Source organism: Pogoniulus pusillus, unplaced genomic scaffold (genome assembly GCF_015220805.1).
Source record: "Pogoniulus pusillus isolate bPogPus1 unplaced genomic scaffold, bPogPus1.pri scaffold_62_arrow_ctg1, whole genome shotgun sequence".
In the NCBI taxonomy this organism is placed as follows: Eukaryota; Metazoa; Chordata; class Aves; order Piciformes; family Lybiidae; genus Pogoniulus; species Pogoniulus pusillus.
In genome coordinates, this window is record NW_026974712.1 from 155,042 (window position 1) to 175,994 (window position 20,953).

The window sequence follows — 20,953 nt, forward strand, 5'->3', positions numbered from 1 at the left end:
CCTTGCCCTCAGTGCCACCTCCTTATCCTCAGTGCCACCTCCTTATCCTCAGTGCCACCTCCTTGCCCTCAGTGCCACCTCCTTGCCCCTGCCTGTGCCTTCCTCACCCCTGCTGTGCCCTCCTTGCCCTCAGTGCCACCTCCTTGCCCTCAGTGCCACCTCCTTGCCCCTGCCTGTCCCCTGCTGTCCCCTCTCTGCCCCTGGCTGCCACCTCCCAGCCTCACCTGCACTTCCCCTTCCCCTCCAGCCACTCGCCAGCATCGCTGAGTCCTCCCCCTCCATGTCACCACCACCACTCCCCCCTCACCCTCCCCTTTGCCTCGCTGCTGTCCCCAACCTGTCCCCAACCTGTCCCCAACCTGTCCCCAACCTGTCCCCAGGGCCAAGTGACTCGGGCGCAGGAGGCGGAGGAGAACTACATCATCAAGAGGGAGCTGGCAGTGGTCCGGCAGCGCTGCACCTCTGCCACCGAGAACCTCCAGAGGGCGCAGAGCACCATCCGCCAGCTGCAGGACCAGCAGGTTGGTGCCCGCAGCTGGCCCCAAGTGTCCCCAAGTGCCACCAACTGTCCCCAAGTGCCACCAACTGTCCCCAAGGTCCCCGCACAGCCCAGGCGCGACCTGTGCCGGGAAGCTTCAGTGCTCCCCAGACCTTCACCCACAAGCTGCAGGTCAGAGTGTGGACCTTAAATGTCCCCAAGTGTCCTCAGGTGTCCCCAAGTGTCCCCAGATGTCCCCAAGTGTCATTAGATGCCCTTCAGGTGTCCCCAACTGCCACCAACTGTCCCCAAGTGCCACCAACTGTCCCCAAGGTCCCTGCACAGCCCAGGCGCGACCTGCGCCGGGAAGCTTCAGCGCTCCCCAGACCTTCATCCACCTGCTGCAGGCCAGAGTGTGGACCCTAAGTGTCCCCAGGTGTCCCCAGGTGTCCTTCAGGTGTCCCCAAGTGTCCCCAGGTGTCCCCAAGTGTCCCCAGGTGTCCCCAAGTGTCCCAAGGTCCCCGCACAGCCCAGGTGCGACCTGCGCTGAGAAGCTTCATCACTCCCCAGACCTTCATCCACCTGCTGCAGGTCAGAGTGTGGACCCTAAGTGTCCCCAGGTGTCCCCAAGTGTCCCCAGATGTTCCCAAGTGTCCCCAGGTGTCCCCAAGTGCCACCAACTGTCCCCAAGGTCCCCGCGCAGCCCAGGCGCGACCTGTGCCGGGAAGCTTCAGCGCTCCCCAGACCTTCACCCACAAGCTGCAGGTCAGAGTGTGGACCTTAAATGTCCCCAAGTGTCCTCAGGTGTCCCCAAGTGTCCCCAGATGTCCCCAAGTGTCATTCGATGCCCTTCAGGTGTCCCCAACTGCCACCAACTGTCCCAAGGTCCCTGCACAGCCCAGGCGTGACCTGCGCCAGGAAGCTTCATCACTCCCCAGACCTTCACCCACCTGCTGCAGGCCAGAGTGTGGACCTTAAATGTCCCCCAAGTGTCCCCAGGTGTCCCCAGGTGTCCCCAGGTGTCCCCAAGTGTCATTAGATGCCCTTCAGGTGTCCCCAAGTGCCACCAAGTGTCCCCACAGCCCCCATGTGTCCCAGGTGTGACCTGTGCTGGGAAGCTTCAGCACTCCCCAGACCTTCCCCCCCAGCTGCAGGCCACCAGGTCCTGTCCCCAGGTGTCCCCAAGTGTCCCCAGGTGTCCCCAAGTGTCCCCAGGTGTCCCCAAGCTCTCCACAGCTGTCCCCAGGTGTCCCCAGCTGTCCCCAAGTCCCCTCAGCTGTCCCCACCTCCCCTCCTCCCTTCCCTGTCCCTCCCCAGCCCAAGCCATGGGCACAGGAGGGGCAGGGAGGGGCCAGCAGCAGTCACCTCCTGGGTGACCCTCAGTGACCCTTGGGTGACCCTTAGTGACCCTTGGGTGACCCTCAGTGACCCTGAATAACCCTTGAATGACCCTGGGTGACCCCTGGTGACCCTTAGTGACCCTTAGTGACCCTTGGGTGACCCTCAGAGACCCTTGGGTGACCCTTGGTGACTCTTGGTGACCCTTGCTGACCCTCAATGACACTCAGTGACCCTTGCTGACCCTTGGGTGACCCTGGGTGACACTTGAGTGACCCTTGCTGACCCTTGTTGACCTTGGGTGACCCTTGGGTGACCCTCAGTGACCCTGAATGACTCTTGGCTGACCCTGGGTGACCCTTGGGTGACCCTCAGTGACCCTGAATGATCCTTGGATGACCTTGGGTGACCCCTAGTGACCCTTGGGTGGCCCTGGGTGACCCTCAGTGACCCCTGGGTGACACTTGAGTGACCCTTGCTGACCCTTGGGTGACCCTGGGTGACCCTTAGTGACCCTTGGGTGACCCTGGGTGACCCTGGGTGACCTTTGCTGACCCTGGCTGACCTTTGCTGACCCTTGGGTGACCTTTGCTGACCCCTGGCTGACCCTTAGTGACCCTTGGGTGACCCTGGCTGACCCTTGGGTGCCCCTTGGGTGCCCCTGGGTGACCTTTGCTGACCCTTGGGTGCCCCTTGTGTGACCCTTGGTGACCTTTGCTGACCCTGGCTGACCTTTGCTGACCCTTGGGTGCCCCTGGCTGACCTTTGGGTGCCCCTTGGGTGCCCCTGGGTGCCCCTTGGGTGACCCTGAGTGCCTCTTGGTGCCAGGGGAACCCTCGCTTCAGCGAGGAGTTTGTCACCCACCTGGAGACAGAGCTGGAGCAGTCCAGGCTGAGGGAGAGTGAGACCCTGGGAGCCCTCAAGGAGATGCAGGATAAGGTCCTCGACATGGAGAAGGTGACAGAGGTGGCCCCTGGGTGGCCTCAGGGGGGGTGGGGGGAGGGGGAGGGGCAAGGAGGGAGCTGGAGGTGGCTTGGGGTTGGGGATTGGCAAAGGGAGGGGAGGGGAGGATGGGAACACAGAAGGGGAGAGGGAGGAGGAGGGGGAGGGGGGAGGAGGAGGAGGAGGAGGGGGAGGAGAGCAGCAGGAGGAGATGGTGGTGGTGGTGGAGATCCTCAGGGTGGTGGAGATGGAGACCAGCAGGGTGGTGGAGGTGGAAGTGGAGACCCTCAGGGTGGTGGAGGGGGAGATGGAGACTCTTGGGGTAGTGGAGGAGGAGGTGAGACCATCAAAGTGGTGGAGGGGGAGATGGAGACCCTCAGGGTGGTGGAGGGGGAGATGGAGACACTCAGAGTTGTGGAGGGAGAGGTGGAGACCATCAAGGTGGTGGAGAGGGAGGTGGAGACCCTCAGGGTGGTGGAGGTGGAGATGAAGACCAGCAGGGTGGTGAAGGAGGAGATGGAGACCATCAAGGTGGTGGAGGTGGAGACCCTCAGGGTGGTCAAGGGGGAGATGGAGACCCTCAAGGTGGTGGAGGGGGAGGTGGAGACCCTCAGGGTGGTGGAGGGGGAGATGGAGACTCTTGGGGTAGTGGAGGAGGAGGTGGGACCATCAAAGTGGTGGAGGGGGAGATGGAGACCCTCAGGGTGGTGGAGAGGGAGGTGGAGACACTCAAGGTGGTGGAGGGGGAGGTGGAGACCCTCAGGGTGGTGGAGATGGAGACCAGCAGGGTGGTGGAGATGGAGACCCTCAGGGTGGTGGAGGTGGAGATGAAGACCAGCAGGGTGGTAAAGGAGGAGATGGAGACCATCAAGGTGGTGGAGATGGAGGTGGAGACCCTCAGGGTGGTGGAGATGGAGACCAGCAGGGTGGTGGAGATGGAGGTGGAGACCCTCAGAGTGGTGGAGATGGAGACCAGCAGGGTGGTGGAGATGGAGGTGGAGACCCTCAGGGTGGTCAAGGGGGAGATGGAGACCCTCAGGGTGGTGGAGGTGGAAGTGGAGACCCTCAGGGTGGTGGAGATGGAGATGGGCACTGAGTGGCCCTCATGATGGGGGTGGGCACAGGAGTGGCATTAGGCACAGGGATGGGGACAGAAGTGCCACCAGCCCAAGCTGTCCCTGCTGCCACCCAGTGCCACCACCCCAAGATGCTTTAATGCCACCTCTGATGCCACCCAGTGCCACCTCAATGTGCCCCTGGTGCCACCCAGTGCCTCCACCCCAAGATGCTCTAATGCCACCCCTAATGCCACCCAATGCCACCTCAATGTGCCCCTGATGCCACCCAATGCCTCCACCCCAAGATGCTCTAATGCCACCCCTGATGCCACCTCGATGTGCCCCTGCTGCCACCCAATACCACCACCCTAACCTGTCCCTGATGCCACCCAATGCCACCTCAATGTGCCCCTGATGCCACCCAGTGCCACCACCCTAACCTGCCCCTGATGCCACCCAATGCCACCTCAGTGTGCCCCTGGTGCCACCCAGTGCCTCCACCCCAAGATGCTCTAATGCCACCCCTGATGCCACCCAATGCCACCTCAGTGTGCCCCTGGTGCCACCCAGTGCCACCACTCTAAGCTGTCCCTGATGCCACCCAATGCCACCTCAGTGTACCCCTGATGCCACCCAGTGCCACCACCCTAACCTGTCCCTCATGCCACCCAATGCCACCTCAATGTGCCCCTGGTGCCACCCAGTGCCTCCACCCCAAGATGCTCTAATGCCACCCCTGATGCCACCCAGTGCCACCTCAGTGTGCCCCTGATGCCACCCAATGCCTCCACCCCAAGATGCTTTAATGCCCCCCCTGATGCCACCTCAACGTGCCCCTGCTACCACCCAATACCACCACCCTAACCTGCCCCTGATGCCACCCAATGCCACCTCAACGTGCCCCTGCTACCACCCAATACCACCACCCTAACCTGTCCCTCATGCCACCCAATGCCACCTCGATGTGCCCCTGCTGCCACCCAATACCACCACCCTAACCTGTCCCTCATGCCACCCAATGCCACCTCAGTGTACCCCTGATGCCACCCAGTGCCACCACCCTAACCTGTCCCTGATGCCACCCAATGCCACCCAACCCCCCTCCTCTCACCACCCCCCTCGGTGCCACCCTCCCCCCTGCCCCCGGGGGGCTGTGGCAGCTGCAGGGCAGGTGCCCAAGGCCGTGCCCGCTGTGCCCGCAGCGGAGCTGCCTGCTGCCCGAGGAGGCAAACGTGGTGAGGCTGCAGGAGGAGCTGCAGGCCCTGGCACTGCGTGAGGCTGAGGCTGTCAAGTCCCTGGGGGAGCTGCAGCAGCAGGTCAAGGAGCTCAGCGACAGCTGGCAGGTGAGGGTGGGCACAGACCCTCATGCCCACCTCCTCCTGCTCACCCCCTGGGCACCTCTTGCCCACCCTGAGATCCTGCTGCCCACCCAAGTTCTGCTCTGGTCACTCTGAGCCTCTCCTGCCCACCCAGATCCCTTCCTGGCCACCTCAGTCCCCATCCTGCCCACCCTGAACTCCTCCTGCCCAACCCTGGGCACCTCTTGCCCACCCAAGTCCTGGCCTGGCCACTGATGTCCCCATCCTGCCCACCCTGAGATCCTGCTGCCCACCCAAGTCCTGGTCTGCCCACCCTGAGCCCCTTCTGCCCACCCTGGGCACCTTCTGCCCACCCAAGTCCTGGCCTGCCCACCCTGAGCCCCTTCTGCCCACCCAAGTCCTGGTCTGCCCACCCTGAGCCCCTTCTGCCCACCCTGGGCACCTTCTGCCCACCCAAGTCCTGGCCTGCCCACTCTGAGCCCTTCCTGCCCACTCTGTGCCCCTCCTGCCCACCCAAGTCCTGGCCTGGCCACCTCAGTCCCCATCCTGCCCACTCTGAGCCTCCCCTGCCCACCCTGGGCACCTCTTGCCCACCCTGAGATCCTGCTGCCCACCCTGAGCCCCTTCTGCCCACCCAAGTCCTGGCCTGCCCACCTCAGTCCCTGTCCTGCCCACTCTGAGCCTCTCCTGCCCACCCAGATCCCTTCCTGGCCACCTCAGTCCCCATCCTGCCCACTCTGAGCTCCTCCTGCCCAACCCTGGGCACCTCTTGCCCACCCTGAGCCTCTTTTGCCCACCTTGAGCCTCTCCTGCCCACCCTGAGCCTCTCTTGCCCACCCAAGTCCTTTCTTGGCCACCTGGGTCCCATCCTGGCCACCTGTGCCCCTTGTCCCCGCACCTGGGTCCCCTCCTGGCCACCCTGGTCCCCTCCTGGCCACCTGTGTCCTCCTCCTGGCCACCTCAGTCCCTATCCTGGCCACCCTGGTGCCCTCCTGGCCACCTCAGTCCCTATCCTGGCCACCCTGGTCCCCTCCTGGCCACCTGTGTCCCCTGTCCCCACACTTGAGTCCCTTGTCCTGATGCCTTTGTCCCCTCCTGACCACTCCTGTCCCTTGTCCCCACACTTTGGTCCCCTCCTGACCGCTCCTGTCCCTTGTCACCCTCTCTGCTGTCTCCTCCTGTCCTTTGTCCCCTCCTGTCCCTCATCCCCTCTCTGATGTCCCCTCCTGTCCCCTCCTGTCCCTTGCCCCTCTCTACTGTCCTTTGTCCCCTCCTGTCCCTTGCCCCTCTCTACTGCCCCCTCCTGTCCCCTCCTGTCCCTTGCCCCTCTCTACTGCCCCCTTCTGCCCCCTCCTGTCTCTGATCCCCTCCCTGATGTCCCCTCCTGTCCCCTCCTGTCCCCTCCTGTCCCCTCCTGTCCCCTCCTGTCCCTTGCACCTCTCTATTGCCCCCTCCTGTCCCCTCCTGTCCCTTGCTCCTCTCTGCTGTCCCCTCCTGTCCCTCATCCCCTCTCTCTTGCCCCCTCCTGCCCCCTCCTGTCCCTTGCCCCTCTCTGCTGTCCCCTCCTGTCCCTCATCCCCTCTCTCTTGCCCCCTCCTGCCCCCTCCTGTCCCTTGCCCCTCTCTGCTGCCCCCTCCTGCCCCCTCCTGTCTCTGATCCCCTCCCTGATGTCCCCTCCTGTCCCTTGCCCCTCCCTGCTGCCCCCTCCTGTCCCTTGTCCCCTCTCTCCTGCCCCCCCCCGACCCCTGTGCCCCCCTGCCCCGCGCTGTGCCCCCAGGCTGGCCGCGCCGGTGCCCGCTGGAAGGAGTCCCCCGGGCGCAGCAATGCCAACGCCCTGCAGGAGGCAGTGCTGGGAGCGAGGCTGAGAGAGGCTCAGGCGCAGGCCGAGCTGAGGGCACTGCGCCAGAGAGTCCTGCAGCTGGAGACGCAGGTCAGGGCCCGGCTGGCACCGCCGCCGCACGGTGCCAGCTGCGGGGGGCACGGGCTGGGGCGGGCAGGGGGTGGGGGATGAGAGGGACAGGGGCTGAGAGGTGACGGGGACAAGGGACAGGGGCTGAGGGGGGACAGGGGCTGAGAGGTGAGGGGGACAAGGGACAGGGGCTGAGGGGGGACAGGGACAGGGGACAGGGGCTGAGGGGTGAGGGGGACAAGGGACAGGGGCTGAGGGGGGACAGGGGCTGAGAGGCGAGAGGGACAAGGGACAGGGGCTGAGGGGGGACAGGGGCTGAGAGGGGACAGGGGCTGAGAGGTGAGAGGGACAAGGGACAGGGGCTGAGGGGGGACAGGGAGAGGGGACAGGGGCTGAGGGGTGAGGGGGACAAGGGACAGGGGCTGAGGGGGGACAGGGAGAGGGGACAGGGACTGAGGGGGACAGGGAGAGGGGACAGGGACTGAGGGGTGAGAGGGACAAGGGACAGGGGCTGAGGGGGGACAGGGAGAGGGGGCAGGGGCTGAGGGGTGAGTGGGACAGGGGACAGGGGCTGAGGGAGTCAGGGAGAGGGGACACGGGCTGAGGGGGGACAGGGACAGGGAGAGGGGACAGGGGCTGGGGGGGGACAGGGACAGGGAGAGGGACAGGGGCTGAGAGGTGAGGGGGACAAGGGACAGGGGCTGAGGGGGGACAGGGGCTGAGAGGTGAGAGGGACAAGGGACAGGGGCTGAGGGGGGACAGGGAGAGGGGACAGGGGCTGAGGGGGGACAGGGAGAGGGGACAGGGGCTGAGAGGTGAGGGGGACAAGGGACAGGGGCTGAGGGGGGACAGGGACAGGGGACAGGGGCTGAGGGGGGACAGGGAGAGGGGACAGGGGCTGAGAGGTGAGGGGGACAAGGGACAGGGGCTGAGGGGGGACAGGGACAGGGGACAGGGGCTGAGGGGGGGCAGGGAGAGGGGACAGGGGCTGAGGAGTGAGGGGGACAGGGGACAGGGGCTGAGGGAGTCAGGGAGAGGGGACAGGGAGAGGTGACAGGGGCTGAGGGGGACATGGACAGGGAGAGGGGACAGAGGATGGGGGGGACAGGGACAGGGAGAGGGGACACGGGCTGGGGGGGCAGGGGATGGGGGATGAGAGGGACAGGGGCTGAGGGGGTCAGGGAGAGGGGACAGGGGCTGAGGGGTGAGGGGGACAGGGGACAGAGGCTGAGGGGGGACAGGGAGAGGGGACGGGCTGAGGGGTGAGAGGGACAAGGGACAGGGGCTGAGGGGGACAGGGAGAGGGGACAGGGGCTGAGGGGTGAGGGGGACAAGGGACAGGGGCTGAGTGGAACAGGGAGAGGGGACAGGGGCTGAGGGGTGAGAGGGACAAGGGACAGGGGCTGGGGACAGGGGCTGAGGGGGGAGGGGGACAGGGGACAGGGGCTGAGGGGGACAGGGAGAGGGGACAGGGGCTGAGGGGGGAGGGGGACAGGGGACAGGGGCTGAGGGGGACAGGGAGAGGGGACAGGGGCTGAGGGGTGAGGGGGACAAGGGACAGGGGCTGAGGGGGGACAGGGACAGGGGACAGGGGCTGAGGGGTGAGGGGGACAAGGGACAGGGGCTGAGGGGGTCAGGGAGAGGGGACAGGGGCTGGGGGGGGACAGGGAGAGGGGACAGGGGCTGAGGGGGGACAGGGAGAGGGGGCAGGGACTGAGGGGTGAGGGGGACAAGGGACAGGGGCTGAGGTGGGACAGGGAGAGGGGACAGGGGCTGAGGGGTGAGAGGGACAAGGGACAGGGGCTGGGGACAGGGGCTGAGGGGGGAGTGGGACAGGGGACAGGGAGAGGGGACAGGGGCTGAGGGGTGAGGGGGACAAGGGACAGGGGCTGAGGGGGACAGGGGCTGGGGCTGGGGGCTGAGGGGTGAGTGGGACAGGGGACAGGGGCTGAGGGGGGACAGGGAGAGGGGACAGAGGCTGAGGGGTGAAGGGGACAAGGGACAGGGGCTGAGGGGGGACAGGGAGAGGGGGCAGGGGCTGAGGGGTGAAGGGGACAAGGGACAGGGGCTGAGGGGGGACAGGGACAGGGGGCAGGGGCTGAGGGGTGAGGGGGACAAGGGACAGGGGCTGAGGGGGGACAGGGACAGGGGGCAGGGGCTGAGGGGTGAGGGGGACAAGGGACAGGGGCTGAGTGGGACAGGGAGAGGGGACAGGGACTGAGGGGGGACAGGGGACAGGGGCTGAGGGGTGAGAGGGACAAGGGCCAGGGGCTGAGGGAGTCAGGGAGAGGGGACAGGGGCTGGGGGGGGACAGGGGCTGGGGCTGGGGGCTGAGGGGTGAGTGGGACAGGGGCTGAGGGGGGACAGGGACTGAGGGGTGAGGGGGGACAGGGGCCAGGGGCTGAGGGAGTCAGGGACAGGGGACAGGGGCTGAGGGGTGAGAGGGACAAGGGACAGGGGCTGAGAGGGGGACAGGGGGTGAGGGGTGAGGGGGGACAGGGGCTGAGGGGTGAGGGGGGACAGGGGACAGGGGCTGAGGGGTGAGAGGGACAGAGGAAAGGGTCTTAGGGGTGCCAGGGACTGGTGGCAGGGTCTGAGAGGTGACAGGGGACAGGGCCTAGGGGGTGCCAGGGGCTGGGGGGTGAAAGGGACCAGGGTCTGAGGAGTGCCAGGGGCTGGGGGCAGAGTCTGAGTGGTGCCAGGGGCCAGGGGCTGAGGGATGAGAGGGAGCAGGGTCTGAGCAGTGCCAGGGGCTGAGGGGTGAAAGGGAGCAGGGTCTGAGGAGTGCCAGGGGCTGAGGGATGAGGGGGAGCAGGGTCCGAGCAGTGCCAGGGGCTGGGGGCAGAGTCTGAGGGGTGAGGGGGAGCAGAGTCTGAGCAGTGCCAGGGTCTGAGGGGTGAAAGAGAGCAGGGTCTGAGCAGTGCCAGGGGCTGAGGGGTGAGAGGGAGCAGGGTCTGAGCAGTGCCAGGGGCTGGGGGCAGAGTCTGAGGGGTGAGGGGGAGCAGGGTCTGAGCCGTGCCAGGGTCTGAGGGATGAGAGGGAGCAGGGTCCGAGCAGTGCCAGGGGCTGAGGGGTGAGAGGGAGCAGGGTCTGAGCAGTGCCAGGGGCTGAGGGGTGAGAGGGAGCAGGGTCCGAGCAGTGCCAGGGGCCGGTGGCAGAGTCTGAGCAGTGCCAGGGGCCGGTGGCAGCGTCTGAGCAGTGCCAGGGGCCGGGGGCAGGCAGGTGCCAGTCCCCTGTGCCTCCCCCTGCAGGCTCAGCAGGGCACAAAGCTGCGGCAGCCCCTTGGCGGGGGGGGTTGGGGGAACTCTCAGCGCCTCTCTAAAGGGCAAGAGGGGAGGGAGGTGCCAGGGAAGATGCCAGGGCGGCTACGTCACCCCCCCCCCGGGCGCTCCCACGCAGGGCCAGATCCAGCGCACGGTGCTGGGCAGGGCGGAGAGGACCTGCGCGGGGCTGCGGGAGCAGCTGCGGGCGGCGGCGGCGCAGAGCCAGGGGCTGCAGGCGCAGCTCAGCGAGAGCCACCGCAAGCATGCGGAGGCGCAGTGCAAGGTGGGGACAGGCTGGCGACAGCCGGGGACAGCCTGGGGATGGCTTGGGGACAGCTGGGGACAGGCCGGGGATGGCTTGGGGACAGCCTGGGGATGGCTTGGGGACAGCCTGGGGATGGCTTGGGGACAGCCTGGGGATGGTCTGGGGAGAGCTTGGGGACAGGCTGGGGATGGTCTGGGGAGAGCTTGGGGACAGCTTGGGGATAGTCTGGGGACAGTCTGGGGGTGGCTTGGGGATGGCTTGGGGACAGGCTGGGGACAGGCTGGGGATGGTCTGGGGAGAGCTTGGGGACAGCTTGGGGATAGTCTGGGGAGAGCCTGGGGACAGTCTGGGGGTGGCTTGGGGATGGCTTGGGGACAGGCTGGGGATGGCTTGGGGATGGCTTGGGGACAGCCTGGGGACAGGCTGGGGACAGGCTGGGGATGGCTTGGGGACAGGCTGGGGATGGCTTGGGGATGGTTTGGGGACAGGCTGGGGACAGGCTGGGGATGGCTTGGGGACAGGCTGGGGATGGCTTGGGGATGGTTTGGGGACAGGCTGGGGATGGCTTGGGGACAGGCTGGGGATGGCCTGGGGATGGCTTGGGGATTGCTTGGGGACAGGCTGGGGATGGCTTGAGGACAGTCTGGGCTCAGCCTGGGGACAGGCTGGGGACAGCTTGGGGATGCTTTGGGGACAGGCTGGGGACAGTCTGGGGACGGCTTGGGGATGGTTTGGGGACAGCCGGGGACAGGCTGGGGATGGCTTAGGGACAGGCTGGGGACAGGCTGGGGATGGCTTGGGGATGGCTTGGGGACAGCTTGGGAATGGTTTGGGGATGGTTTGGGGACAGCCTGGGGATGATTTGGGGACAGGCTGGGGACAGGCTGGGGACAGGCTGGGATGGTTTGGGGATGGTTTGGGGACAGGCTGGGGATGGCTTGGGGACAGGCTGGGGACAGGCCGGGGATGGCTTGGGGACAGCCTGGGGATGGCTTGGGGACAGCCTGGGGATGGCTTGGGGACAGGCTGGGGACAGGCCGGGGATGGCTTGGGGACAGGCTGGGATGGTCTGGAGAGAGCCTGGGGATGGCTTGGGGACAGCCTGGGGATGGCTTGGGGACAGCCTGGGGATGGTCTGGGGAGAGCTTGGGGACAGCTTGGGGATAGTCTGGGGAGAGCCTGGGGACAGTCTGGGGGTGGCTTGGGGATGGCTTGGGGACAGGCTGGGGACAGGCTGGGGATGGTCTGGGGAGAGCTTGGGGACAGCTTGGGGATAGTCTGGGGAGAGCCTGGGGACAGTCTGGGGGTGGCTTGGGGATGGCTTGGGGACAGGCTGGGGATGGCTTGGGGATGGCTTGGGGACAGCCTGGGGACAGGCTGGGGACAGGCTGGGGACAGGCTGGGGACAGGCTGGGGACACCTTAAGGACATTGGGGACAGGCTGGGGACAGGCTGGGGACAGCTTGGGGACAGGCTGGGGACAGGCTGGGGACAGCTTGGGGACAGGCTGGGGATGGCTTGGGGATGGTTTGGGGACAGGCTGGGGATGGCTTGGGGACAGGCTGGGGATGGCCTGGGGATGGCTTGGGGATTGCTTGGGGACAGGCTGGGGATGGCTTGAGGACAGTCTGGGCTCAGCCTGGGGACAGGCTGGGGACAGCTTGGGGACATTGGGGACAGGCTGGGGACAGGCTGGGGACAGCTTGGGGATGGTTTGGGGACAGCCGGGGACAGGCTGGGGATGGCTTAGGGACAGGCTGGGGACAGGCTGGGGATGGCTTGGGGATGGCTTGGGGACAGCTTGGGAATGGTTTGGGGATGGTTTGGGGACAGCCTGGGGATGATTTGGGGACAGGCTGGGGACAGGCTGGGATGGTTTGGGGATGGTTTGGGGACAGGCTGGGGATGGCTTGGGGACAGCTTGGGGACAGGCTGGGGATGGCTTGGGGACAGGCTGGGGACAGGCCGGGGATGGCTTGGGGACAGCCTGGGGATGGCTTGGGGACAGCCTGGGGATGGCTTGGGGACAGGCTGGGGACAGGCCGGGGATGGCTTGGGGACAGGCTGGGATGGTCTGGAGAGAGCCTGGGGATGGCTTGGGGACAGCCTGGGGATGGCTTGGGGACAGCCTGGGGATGGTCTGGGGAGAGCTTGGGGACAGCTTGGGGATAGTCTGGGGAGAGCCTGGGGACAGTCTGGGGGTGGCTTGGGGATGGCTTGGGGACAGGCTGGGGATGGCTTGGGGACAGTCTGGGGGTGGCTTGGGGATGGTTTGGGGACAGGCTGGGGATGGCTTGGGGATGGTTTGGGGACGGTTTGGGGACAGGCTGGGGACAGTCTGGGGACGGCTTGGGGATGGTTTGGGGACAGCCGGGGACAGGCTGGGGATGGCTTAGGGACAGGCTGGGGAAGGCTTAGGGACAGGCTGGGGATGGCTTGGGGACAGGCTGGGGACAGGCCAGGGATGGCTTGGGGATGGCTTGGGGACAGCTTGGGGACAGCTTGGGAATGGTTTGGGGATGGTTTGGGGACAGGCTGGGGATGATTTGGGGACAGGCTGGGGACAGGCTGGGATGGTTTGGGGATGGTTTGGGGACAGGCTGGGGATGATTTGGGGACAGGCTGGGGACAGGCTGGGGACAGGCTGGGGATGGCTTGGGGATGGTTTGGGGACAGGCTGGGGATGGCTTGGGGAAGGCTGGGGATGGCTTGGGGATGGCTTGGGGACAGCGTGGGGACAGGCTGGGGACAGGCTGGGGATGGCTTGGGGACAGCGTGGGGACAGGCTGGGGATGGCTTGGGGATGGCTTGGTGACAGGCTGGGGACAGCCGGGGACAGGCTGGGGATGGCTTGGGGACAGGCTGGGGACAGGCTGGGGATGGCTTGGGGATGGCTTGGGGACAGGCTGGGGACAGCCGGGGACAGGCTGGGGATGGCTTGGGGACAGGCTGGGGACAGGCTGGGGATGGCTTGGGGATGGCTTGGGGACAGGCTGGGGACAGCCGGGGACAGGCTGGGGATGGCTTGGGGACAGGCTGGGGATGGCTTGGGGATGGCTTGGGGATGGCTTGGGGACAGGCTGGGGACAGGCTGAGGACAGGCTGGGGATGGCTTGGGGACAGGCTGGGGATGGCTTGGGGACAGGCTGGGGACAGGCTTGGGGACAGGCTGGGGATGGCTTGGGGACAGGCTGGGGATGGCTTGGGGACAGGCTGGGGACAGGCTGGGGATGGCTTGGGGATGGCTTGGGGACAGCCTGGGGACTGCCTGGGGATGGCTCGGGGATGGTTTGGGGACAGCCGGGGACAGGCTGGGGATGGCTTGGGGATGGTTTGGGGATGGCTTGGGGATGGTCTGGGGACAGGCTGGGGACAGTCTGGGGACAGCCTGGGGACAGCTTGGGGACAGTGAGGAGAGCCTGGGGACAGCTTGGGGACAGCTTGGGGATGGCTTGGGGACAGTCTGGGGACAGGCTGGGGATGGCTTGGGGACAGTCTGGGGACAGGCTGGGGATGGCTTGGGGACGGCTGGGGACAGGCTGGGGATGGCTTGGGGACAGCTTGGGGATGGTCTGGGGATGGTCTGGGGACAGGCTGGGGATGGCTTGGGGACAGTCTGGGGACATGCTGGGGACAGTCAGGGGATGGCTTGGGGATGGCCTGGGGACAGCTTGGGGACAGTCAGGGGATGGTCTGGGGACAGTCTGGGGATGGCTTGGGGCAGCCTGGGGACAGCCTGGGGACAGCCCAGGAGTGGGAGTGCCACGGGTGGGGGTGCCACGGGTGGGAGTGCCACAGGAGTGGGGGTGCCACAGGAGTGGGAGTGCCACAGGGGGTGGAGTTGCCACAGGAGTGGGGGTGCCACAGGAGTGGAGGTGCCACGGGTGGGAGTGCCACAGGGGGTGGAGGTGCCACGGGTGGGAGTGTCACAGGAGTGGGAGTGCCACAGGAGTGGGGGTGCCACAGGAGTGGGGGTGCCACAGATGTGGGGGTGCCACAGGAGTGGGGGTGCCACGGGTGGGAGTGCCACGGGTGAGAGTGCCACAGGGAGTGGAGTTGCCACGGGTGGGAGTGCCACAGGGGGTGGGGTTGCCACGGGTGGGAGTGTCACAGGAGTGGAGTTGCCACGGGTGGGAGTGCCACGGGTGGGAGTGCCACAGGAGTGGAGTTGCCACGGGTGGGAGCACCACAGAGGGTGAAAGCACCACAGGGGCTGTGTGTGCCGCCCTGACCCGGGGTTGTGGGGGGGGATGGGGGGAGCCGATGCCACAGGAGTGGGTTAGGTGCCAGCAGGGGGCGTGTGGGCGACTCCACGCGGGGCGGGGGGGGGGTTTGTGCCGTCTCCCGTGGGCGCAGAGCAAGGAGGAGGTGATGGCAGTGAGGCTGCGGGAGGCTGACAGCATCGCGGCGCTGGCGGAGATGCGGCAGAGGGTGGCCGAGTTGGAGATCCAGGTGAGCCCTGCTGGGGGGGGATGGGACACAGAGGGGACAGTGGGGGACAGAGAGGGGACAGTGGGGGACATCCCCACGGCCTCACCCTGCCCTCCCCCACGCCCCCACGCAGAGGGAGGAGGGCAGGATCCAAGGGCAGCTCAACCACTCGGACGCGGCTCAGTACATTCGGCAGCTGAAGGACCACATCGAGGAGCTGAAGGCTGAGGTGGGGCCCACGCGTGGGGGGTGGGGTGGGGGTGAAGGGTCTCTAGTCTGCACCCGTGGGTGCTGAGGGGTCTCGAGCTTGCACCCGTGGGTGCTGAAGGAGCTCAAACCTGCACTCTTGGGTGCTGAGGGACCCCAAGCTTGGACCCATGGGTGCTGAGGGACCCCAAGCTTGCACCCGTGGGTGCTGGAGGAGCTCAAACCTGCATTCTTGGGTGCTGAGGGACCCCAAGCTTGGACCCATAGGTGCTGAGGGACCCCAAGCTTGGACCCATAGGTGCTGAGGGACCTCAAGCTTGGACACATAGGTGCTGAGGGACCTCAAGCTTGCACCCATGGGTGCTGAGGGGTCTCTAGCTTGCACCCGTGGGTGCTGAAGGAGCTCAAACCTGCACTCTTGGGTGCTGAGGGACCCCAAGCTCGGACCCGTGGGTGCTGAGGGACCCCAAGCTTGGACCCATAGGTGCTGAGGGACCTCAAGCTTGGACCCATAGGTGCTGAGGGACCTCAAGCTTGGACACATAGGTGCTGAGGGACCTCAAGCTTGGACCCGTGGGTGCTGAGGGACCTCAAGCTTGGACCCATAGGTGCTGAGGGACCTCAAGCTTGGACCCGTGGGTGCTGAGGGACCTCAAGCTTGGACCCGTGGGTGCTGAGGGACCTCAAGCTTGGACCCATGGATGCTGAGGGGACCCCAAGCTTGCACCCGTGGGTGCTGAAGGAGCTCAAACCTGCACTCTTGGGTGCTGAAGGGCCTCAGCTTTGCACCCATGGGTGCTGAGGGGTCTCTAGCTTGCACCCGTGGGTGCTGAGGGACCTCAAGCTTGGACCCATAGGTGCTGAGGGACCTCAAGCTTGCACCCCTGGGTGCTGAGTGACCTCCTCCCTGCACCCATAGGTGCTGAGTGACCTCTTCCCTGCACCCATGGGTGCTGAGCGACCTCCTCCCTGCACCCATAGGTGCTGTGGGCCCTCAGCCCCAGTGTCCCTAAGGCCACCCTGGGGACAGTGGCAGCAGGGCTGAGCCAGGAGCTGGCCCCGTGGGTGCTGTCCCCTGGGCGCTGCTGGTGACAATGTCCCCTCCCCCCCCCCGCCCCCCCTGTCCCTTGTCCCCTCCTGTCCTCTCCCTTTGTCCCTTTGTCCCCTTCCTGTGTCCCTTGTCCCTGCCCCTTGTCCCCTCTCCCTGTGTCCCTGTCCCCATCGCCCTGCCCCCTCTCCATGTCCCTTTGTCCCTTCTTCCCTGTCCCCTTGCCCCATCTCTTTGCACCTCTCCATGTCCCCTTGGCCCTGTCCCCATCCCCTTGCTCCTGTCCCTTTGTCCCCATCCCTTTGCTGCTGTCCCCTTCCTCTGCCGTGTCCCTGTCCCCTTCCTGTCCCCTTGTCCCCATCCCTTTGCTGCTGTCCCCTTCCTCTCCCATGTCCCTGTCCCCTTCCTGTGCCCTGTCCCCATCCCTTTGTTCCTGTCCCCCTGTCCCCATTCCCTTCCTGCTGTCCCCTGTCCCTTGTCCCCATCCCTTTGCTGCTGTCCCCTTCCTGTCCCCTGTCCCCATCTCCTTCCTCCTGTTTCCTTGTCCCCATCCCCTTCCTGCTGTCCCCTTGTCCCTATCCCTTTGCTGCTGTCCCCTTCCTCTGCCGTGTCCCTGTCCCCTTCCTGTCCCCTTGTCCCGATCCCCTTGCTCCTGTCCCCTTGTCCCCATCCCTTTGCTGCTGTCCCCTTCCTCTCCCATGTCCCTGTCCTCTTCCTGTGCCCTGCCCCCATCCCTTTGTTCCTGTCCCCTTGTCCCCATTCCCTTCCTGATGTCCCCTTGTCCCCATGCCGTTGCTGTTGTCCCCTTCCTGTCCCTTGTCCCCATCCCTTTGCTGCTGTCCCTTTCCTGTCCCATGTCCTTGTCCCGTTCCTGTCCCCTGTCCCCATCCCCTTGCTCCTGTCCCTTTGTCCCCTTCCCCTTGCTGTTGTCCCCTTCCTGTCCCTTGTCCCCTTCCCTTTGCTGCTGTCCCCTTCCTGTCCCTTGTCCCCTTCCCCTTGCTCCTGTCCCCTTCCTGTGCCTTGTCCCCTTCCCTTTGCTGCTGTCCCCTTCCTGTCCCTTTGTCCCCTTCCCTTTGCTGCTGTCCCCTTCCTGTCCCTTTGTCCCCATCCCTTTGCTGCTGTCCCCTTCCTGTCCCTTGTCCCCTTCCCCTTGCTCCTGTCCCCTTCCTGTGCCTTGTCCCCTTCCCCTTGCTCCTGTCCCCTTCCTGTCCCTTGTCCCCTTCCCTTTGCTGCTGTCCCCTTCCTGTCCCTTTGTCCCCTTCCCTTTGCTGCTGTCCCCTGTCCCTTTGTCCCCTTCCCTTTGCTGCTGTCCCCTTCCTGTCCCTTTGTCCCCATCTCTTTGCTGCTGTCCCCTTCCTGTCCCTTGTCCCCTTCCCCTTGCTCCTGTCCCCTTCCTGTCCCTTGTCCCCTTCCCTTTGCTGCTGTCCCCTTCCCCTTGCTCCTGTCCCCTTCCTGTCCCTTGTCCCCTTCCCCTTGCTCCTGTCCCCTTCCTGTCCCTTTGTCCCCTTCCCTTTGCTGCTGTCCCCTTCCTGTCCCTTTGTCCCCTTCCCTTTGCTGCTGTCCCCTTCCTGTCCCTTTGTCCCCTTCCCTTTGCTGCTGTCCCCTTCCTGTCCCTTTGTCCCCATCCCTTTGCTGCTGTCCCCTTCCTGTCCCTTTGTCCCCATCCCTTTGCTGCTGTCCCCTTCCTGTCCCATCTTCTTGTCCCGTTCCTGTCCCCTGTCCCCATCCCCTTGCTCCTGTCCCCTTGTCCCTCTTCCCCTTGTCCCCATCCCCTTGCTCCTGTCCCCTTGTCCCCTGTCCCCATCCCCCTCCTGCTGTCCCCTTGTCGCCGCCGTCGCCTGTCCCCTCAGATCCGGCTGCTGCGGGGCCCACTGGCGTTCGGGGCCGTGGGGCTGGGCCCTCGCCTCGGGGACGAGGACTCCTTAGGCTCCTCCGACGAGGAGCTGCCACCCTTCAGCCTCAGCCACGGCGACATCATCGGCGACCTCGGCGACATGGGGGACAGCAGCGACAGCGAGCCCGAGGGGGCGCCCACGGCACCCTGAGCCGCGGGCGTGGAGGGGGAGTGGGGGGCAGGGGGAGGGGGAGGGGCAAAGAGAGGCAGTGAGAGCCGAGGGGACCTCCCCCCGGAGGTGGCACCGCTGGGGACAGCAAGGGGACACCCCAAGGAGGGGACCTCCTGTGACCCTTTGGGGACGTTGGGAATGTGGGGACCCTGCCAGGGGTACCTTAGGGGTACCCAGGGGGCACTGAGGACACGCAGGGGGCAGCCAGAGGGCACTAAGGGACACCCAGGGGACAGTGAGGGACACTAAGGGACACCCAAGGGACAGTGAGGGACACTCAGGGGGCAGCCAGAGGACACTAAGGGACACTGAGGGACACCCAGGGGGCAGCCAGGGGACACTAAGGGACACCCAAGGGACACTGAGGACACCCAAGGGACAGTGAGGGACACTCAGGGGGCAGCCAGAGGACACTAAGGGACAGCCAAGGGACACTAAGGGACACCCAGGGGACACTAAGGGACACCCAGGGGACACCCAAGGGACACTAAGGGACACCCAAGGGACACTGAGGACACTCAGGGGGCAGCCAGAGGACACTAAGGGACACCCAAGGGACACTAAGGGACACCCAAGGGACACTAAGGGACACCCAAGGGACACTGAGGACACTCAGGGGGCAGCCAGAGGACACTAAGGGACACCCAAGGGACAGTGAGGGACACCCAGGGGACAGCCATGGGCCCTACAGCACCTGAGGCAGCTCTGGATCCTTGGGCACCACTGGATCCCTGCAGCACCAGATCCTGCTCCTGGGGGATCCCTGAAGGAGTGGATCCTGTTCAGGGAGGGATCTTGGCCACCACTGGATCCCTGCACAACTGGATCCTGCTCACAGAGGGATCTTGGCTGCCATTGGATCCCTGCACAACTGGATCCTGCTCACAGAGGGATCTTGGATGTCACTGGATCCCTGAGGGACTGGATCCTGCTCATGGAGGGGTCCTGACCACCACTGGGTCCCTGCAAAGCCAAATCCTGGTCACAGAGGGATCCCTGCACAGCTTGGATCCAGCTCCTGGAGGATCCCTGAAAGACTGGATCCTGCTCAAGGAGGGATCCTCAAGGGACTGGGTCCTGCTCACAGAGGGGTCCTGAGGCACTGCTGGATCCCTGAGCAGCCAGATCCTGAGCACAGAAGATCCCTGACATGGCCAGAACCTGTTCAGAGATCCTGGGCACTGTTGGATCCCTGCTGAGAGAGGATCCCTGGAGGACTGGATCCTGCTCACAGAGGGATCCTGAGCACCACTGGATCCCTGAAGGTCCAGATCTTATTCACAGAGGATCCCCACCCAGCTGGGTCCTGATCCCAAGGAATCCCTGAAGGTCCAGACCCTGCTCACAGAGGGATCCTAAGCACCACTGGATCCCTGATGGTCCAGATCCTGCTCCCAGAGCGATCCCAGAGCACCACTGGATCCCTGTGCACAGCTGGATCCTGCTCCCAAGGAATCCCTGGAAGTCCAGATCCTGCTCCCAGAGGGATCCTGAGCACCACTGCATCCCTGATGGTCCAGATCCTGCTCCCAGAGCGATCCCAGGGCACCACTGGATCTCCCTGCACAGCTGGATCCTGCTCCCAAGGAATCCCTAAAGGTCCAGATCCTGCTCCCAGAGGGATCCTGAGCACCACTGGATCCCTGAAGGTCCAGATGCTGCTCCCAGAGCGATCCCAGGGCACCACTGGATCCCCATCCACAGCTGGATCCTGCTCCCAAGGAATCCCTGGAAGTCCAGATGCTGCTCCCAGAGTGATCCCAGGGCACCACTGGATCCCCCTGCACAACTGGATCCTGCTCCCAAGGAATCCCTGAAGGTCCAGACCCTGCTCCCAGAGGGATCCTGAGCACCACTGGATCCCTGAAGGTCCAGATCCTGCTCCCAGAGTGATCCCAGCACACCACTGGATCCCCTTCCACAACTGGATCCTGCTCCCAGAAGGATCCAGGGATGCAATGAGGACCCCCAAGGCTGGATCCTGGGACACAGCTGGATCCCAGGCACGGAGATCTCCTGGATCCATTTGGATCCTGGGACACTGCTCCCCCCCCACCCCACCCCGGGATGAAGTGGGGATCCCCTCCCCCCATGGACACAACCAGATCCTGGGATCCATTGGGATTCCAGGCAGCAGCTGGATCCTCCCCCCCCCCCTCCTCCCAGCACCTGCCTGGATCCTGGACATTGTATGGGGGGGAGGAGGGGGGGGAGGGGATCCCAAAATGGACCAATCAGGAGGGGTTGGATCCTGTCCCCTCCCCCCCCCCCCCCCCCCCCCCGACAAGATCCCTCCCGTGGCTGTTTCTGCCTTGTACAGAAATACAGATCCTGATGGAGCCTAAATCCTGGAATTCTGCCCAGGGATCCACAGGGAGCACAAAGCTCTCAGCTTGGAACCCCCCCCGGGGACCCCAAAATCCCTGGAATTGGCCCCAAAGTGATCCTTCAGATGCCAAAATCCCTGGAATTGGTCCCAGAATTCCCTCTAGGGACCCCAAAATCCCTGGAATTGGTCCTCAAATGACATCCAGGGACCCCAAAATCCCTGGAATTGGACCCAGAGTGATCCATAAGACTCCAAAATCCCTGGAATTGGTTCCAGAATGATCCCCAGGACCCCAAAGGG

General features: G+C 65.3%; 1 protein-coding gene across 7 annotated transcripts in view; it reads left to right on the top strand.

The window, feature by feature from the left end:
- The window catches only part of EVI5L (ecotropic viral integration site 5 like), a 59,679-nt gene extending 39,009 nt beyond the window's left edge, over window positions 1-20,670 (top strand). For 4 of the 7 annotated variants that reach the window (XM_064141654.1, XM_064141651.1, XM_064141655.1 and 1 more), the window contains 8 exons: window positions 381-521; window positions 2,645-2,773; window positions 5,019-5,159; window positions 6,913-7,065; window positions 10,444-10,590; window positions 14,929-15,024; window positions 15,137-15,232; window positions 18,109-20,670. In XM_064141654.1, the coding sequence (XP_063997724.1) occupies window positions 381-521; window positions 2,645-2,773; window positions 5,019-5,159; window positions 6,913-7,065; window positions 10,444-10,590; window positions 14,929-15,024; window positions 15,137-15,232; window positions 18,109-18,303 (1,098 nt within the window). In that variant the 3' untranslated portion in view covers window positions 18,304-20,670. The remainder of the gene's footprint in view (window positions 1-380; window positions 522-2,644; window positions 2,774-5,018; window positions 5,160-6,912; window positions 7,066-10,443; window positions 10,591-14,928; window positions 15,025-15,136; window positions 15,233-18,108) is intronic. The other 3 variants (XM_064141657.1, XM_064141656.1, XM_064141658.1) reach the window with 3 other exon arrangements.
- The last annotated feature ends 283 nt before the right edge of the window (window positions 20,671-20,953 follow it).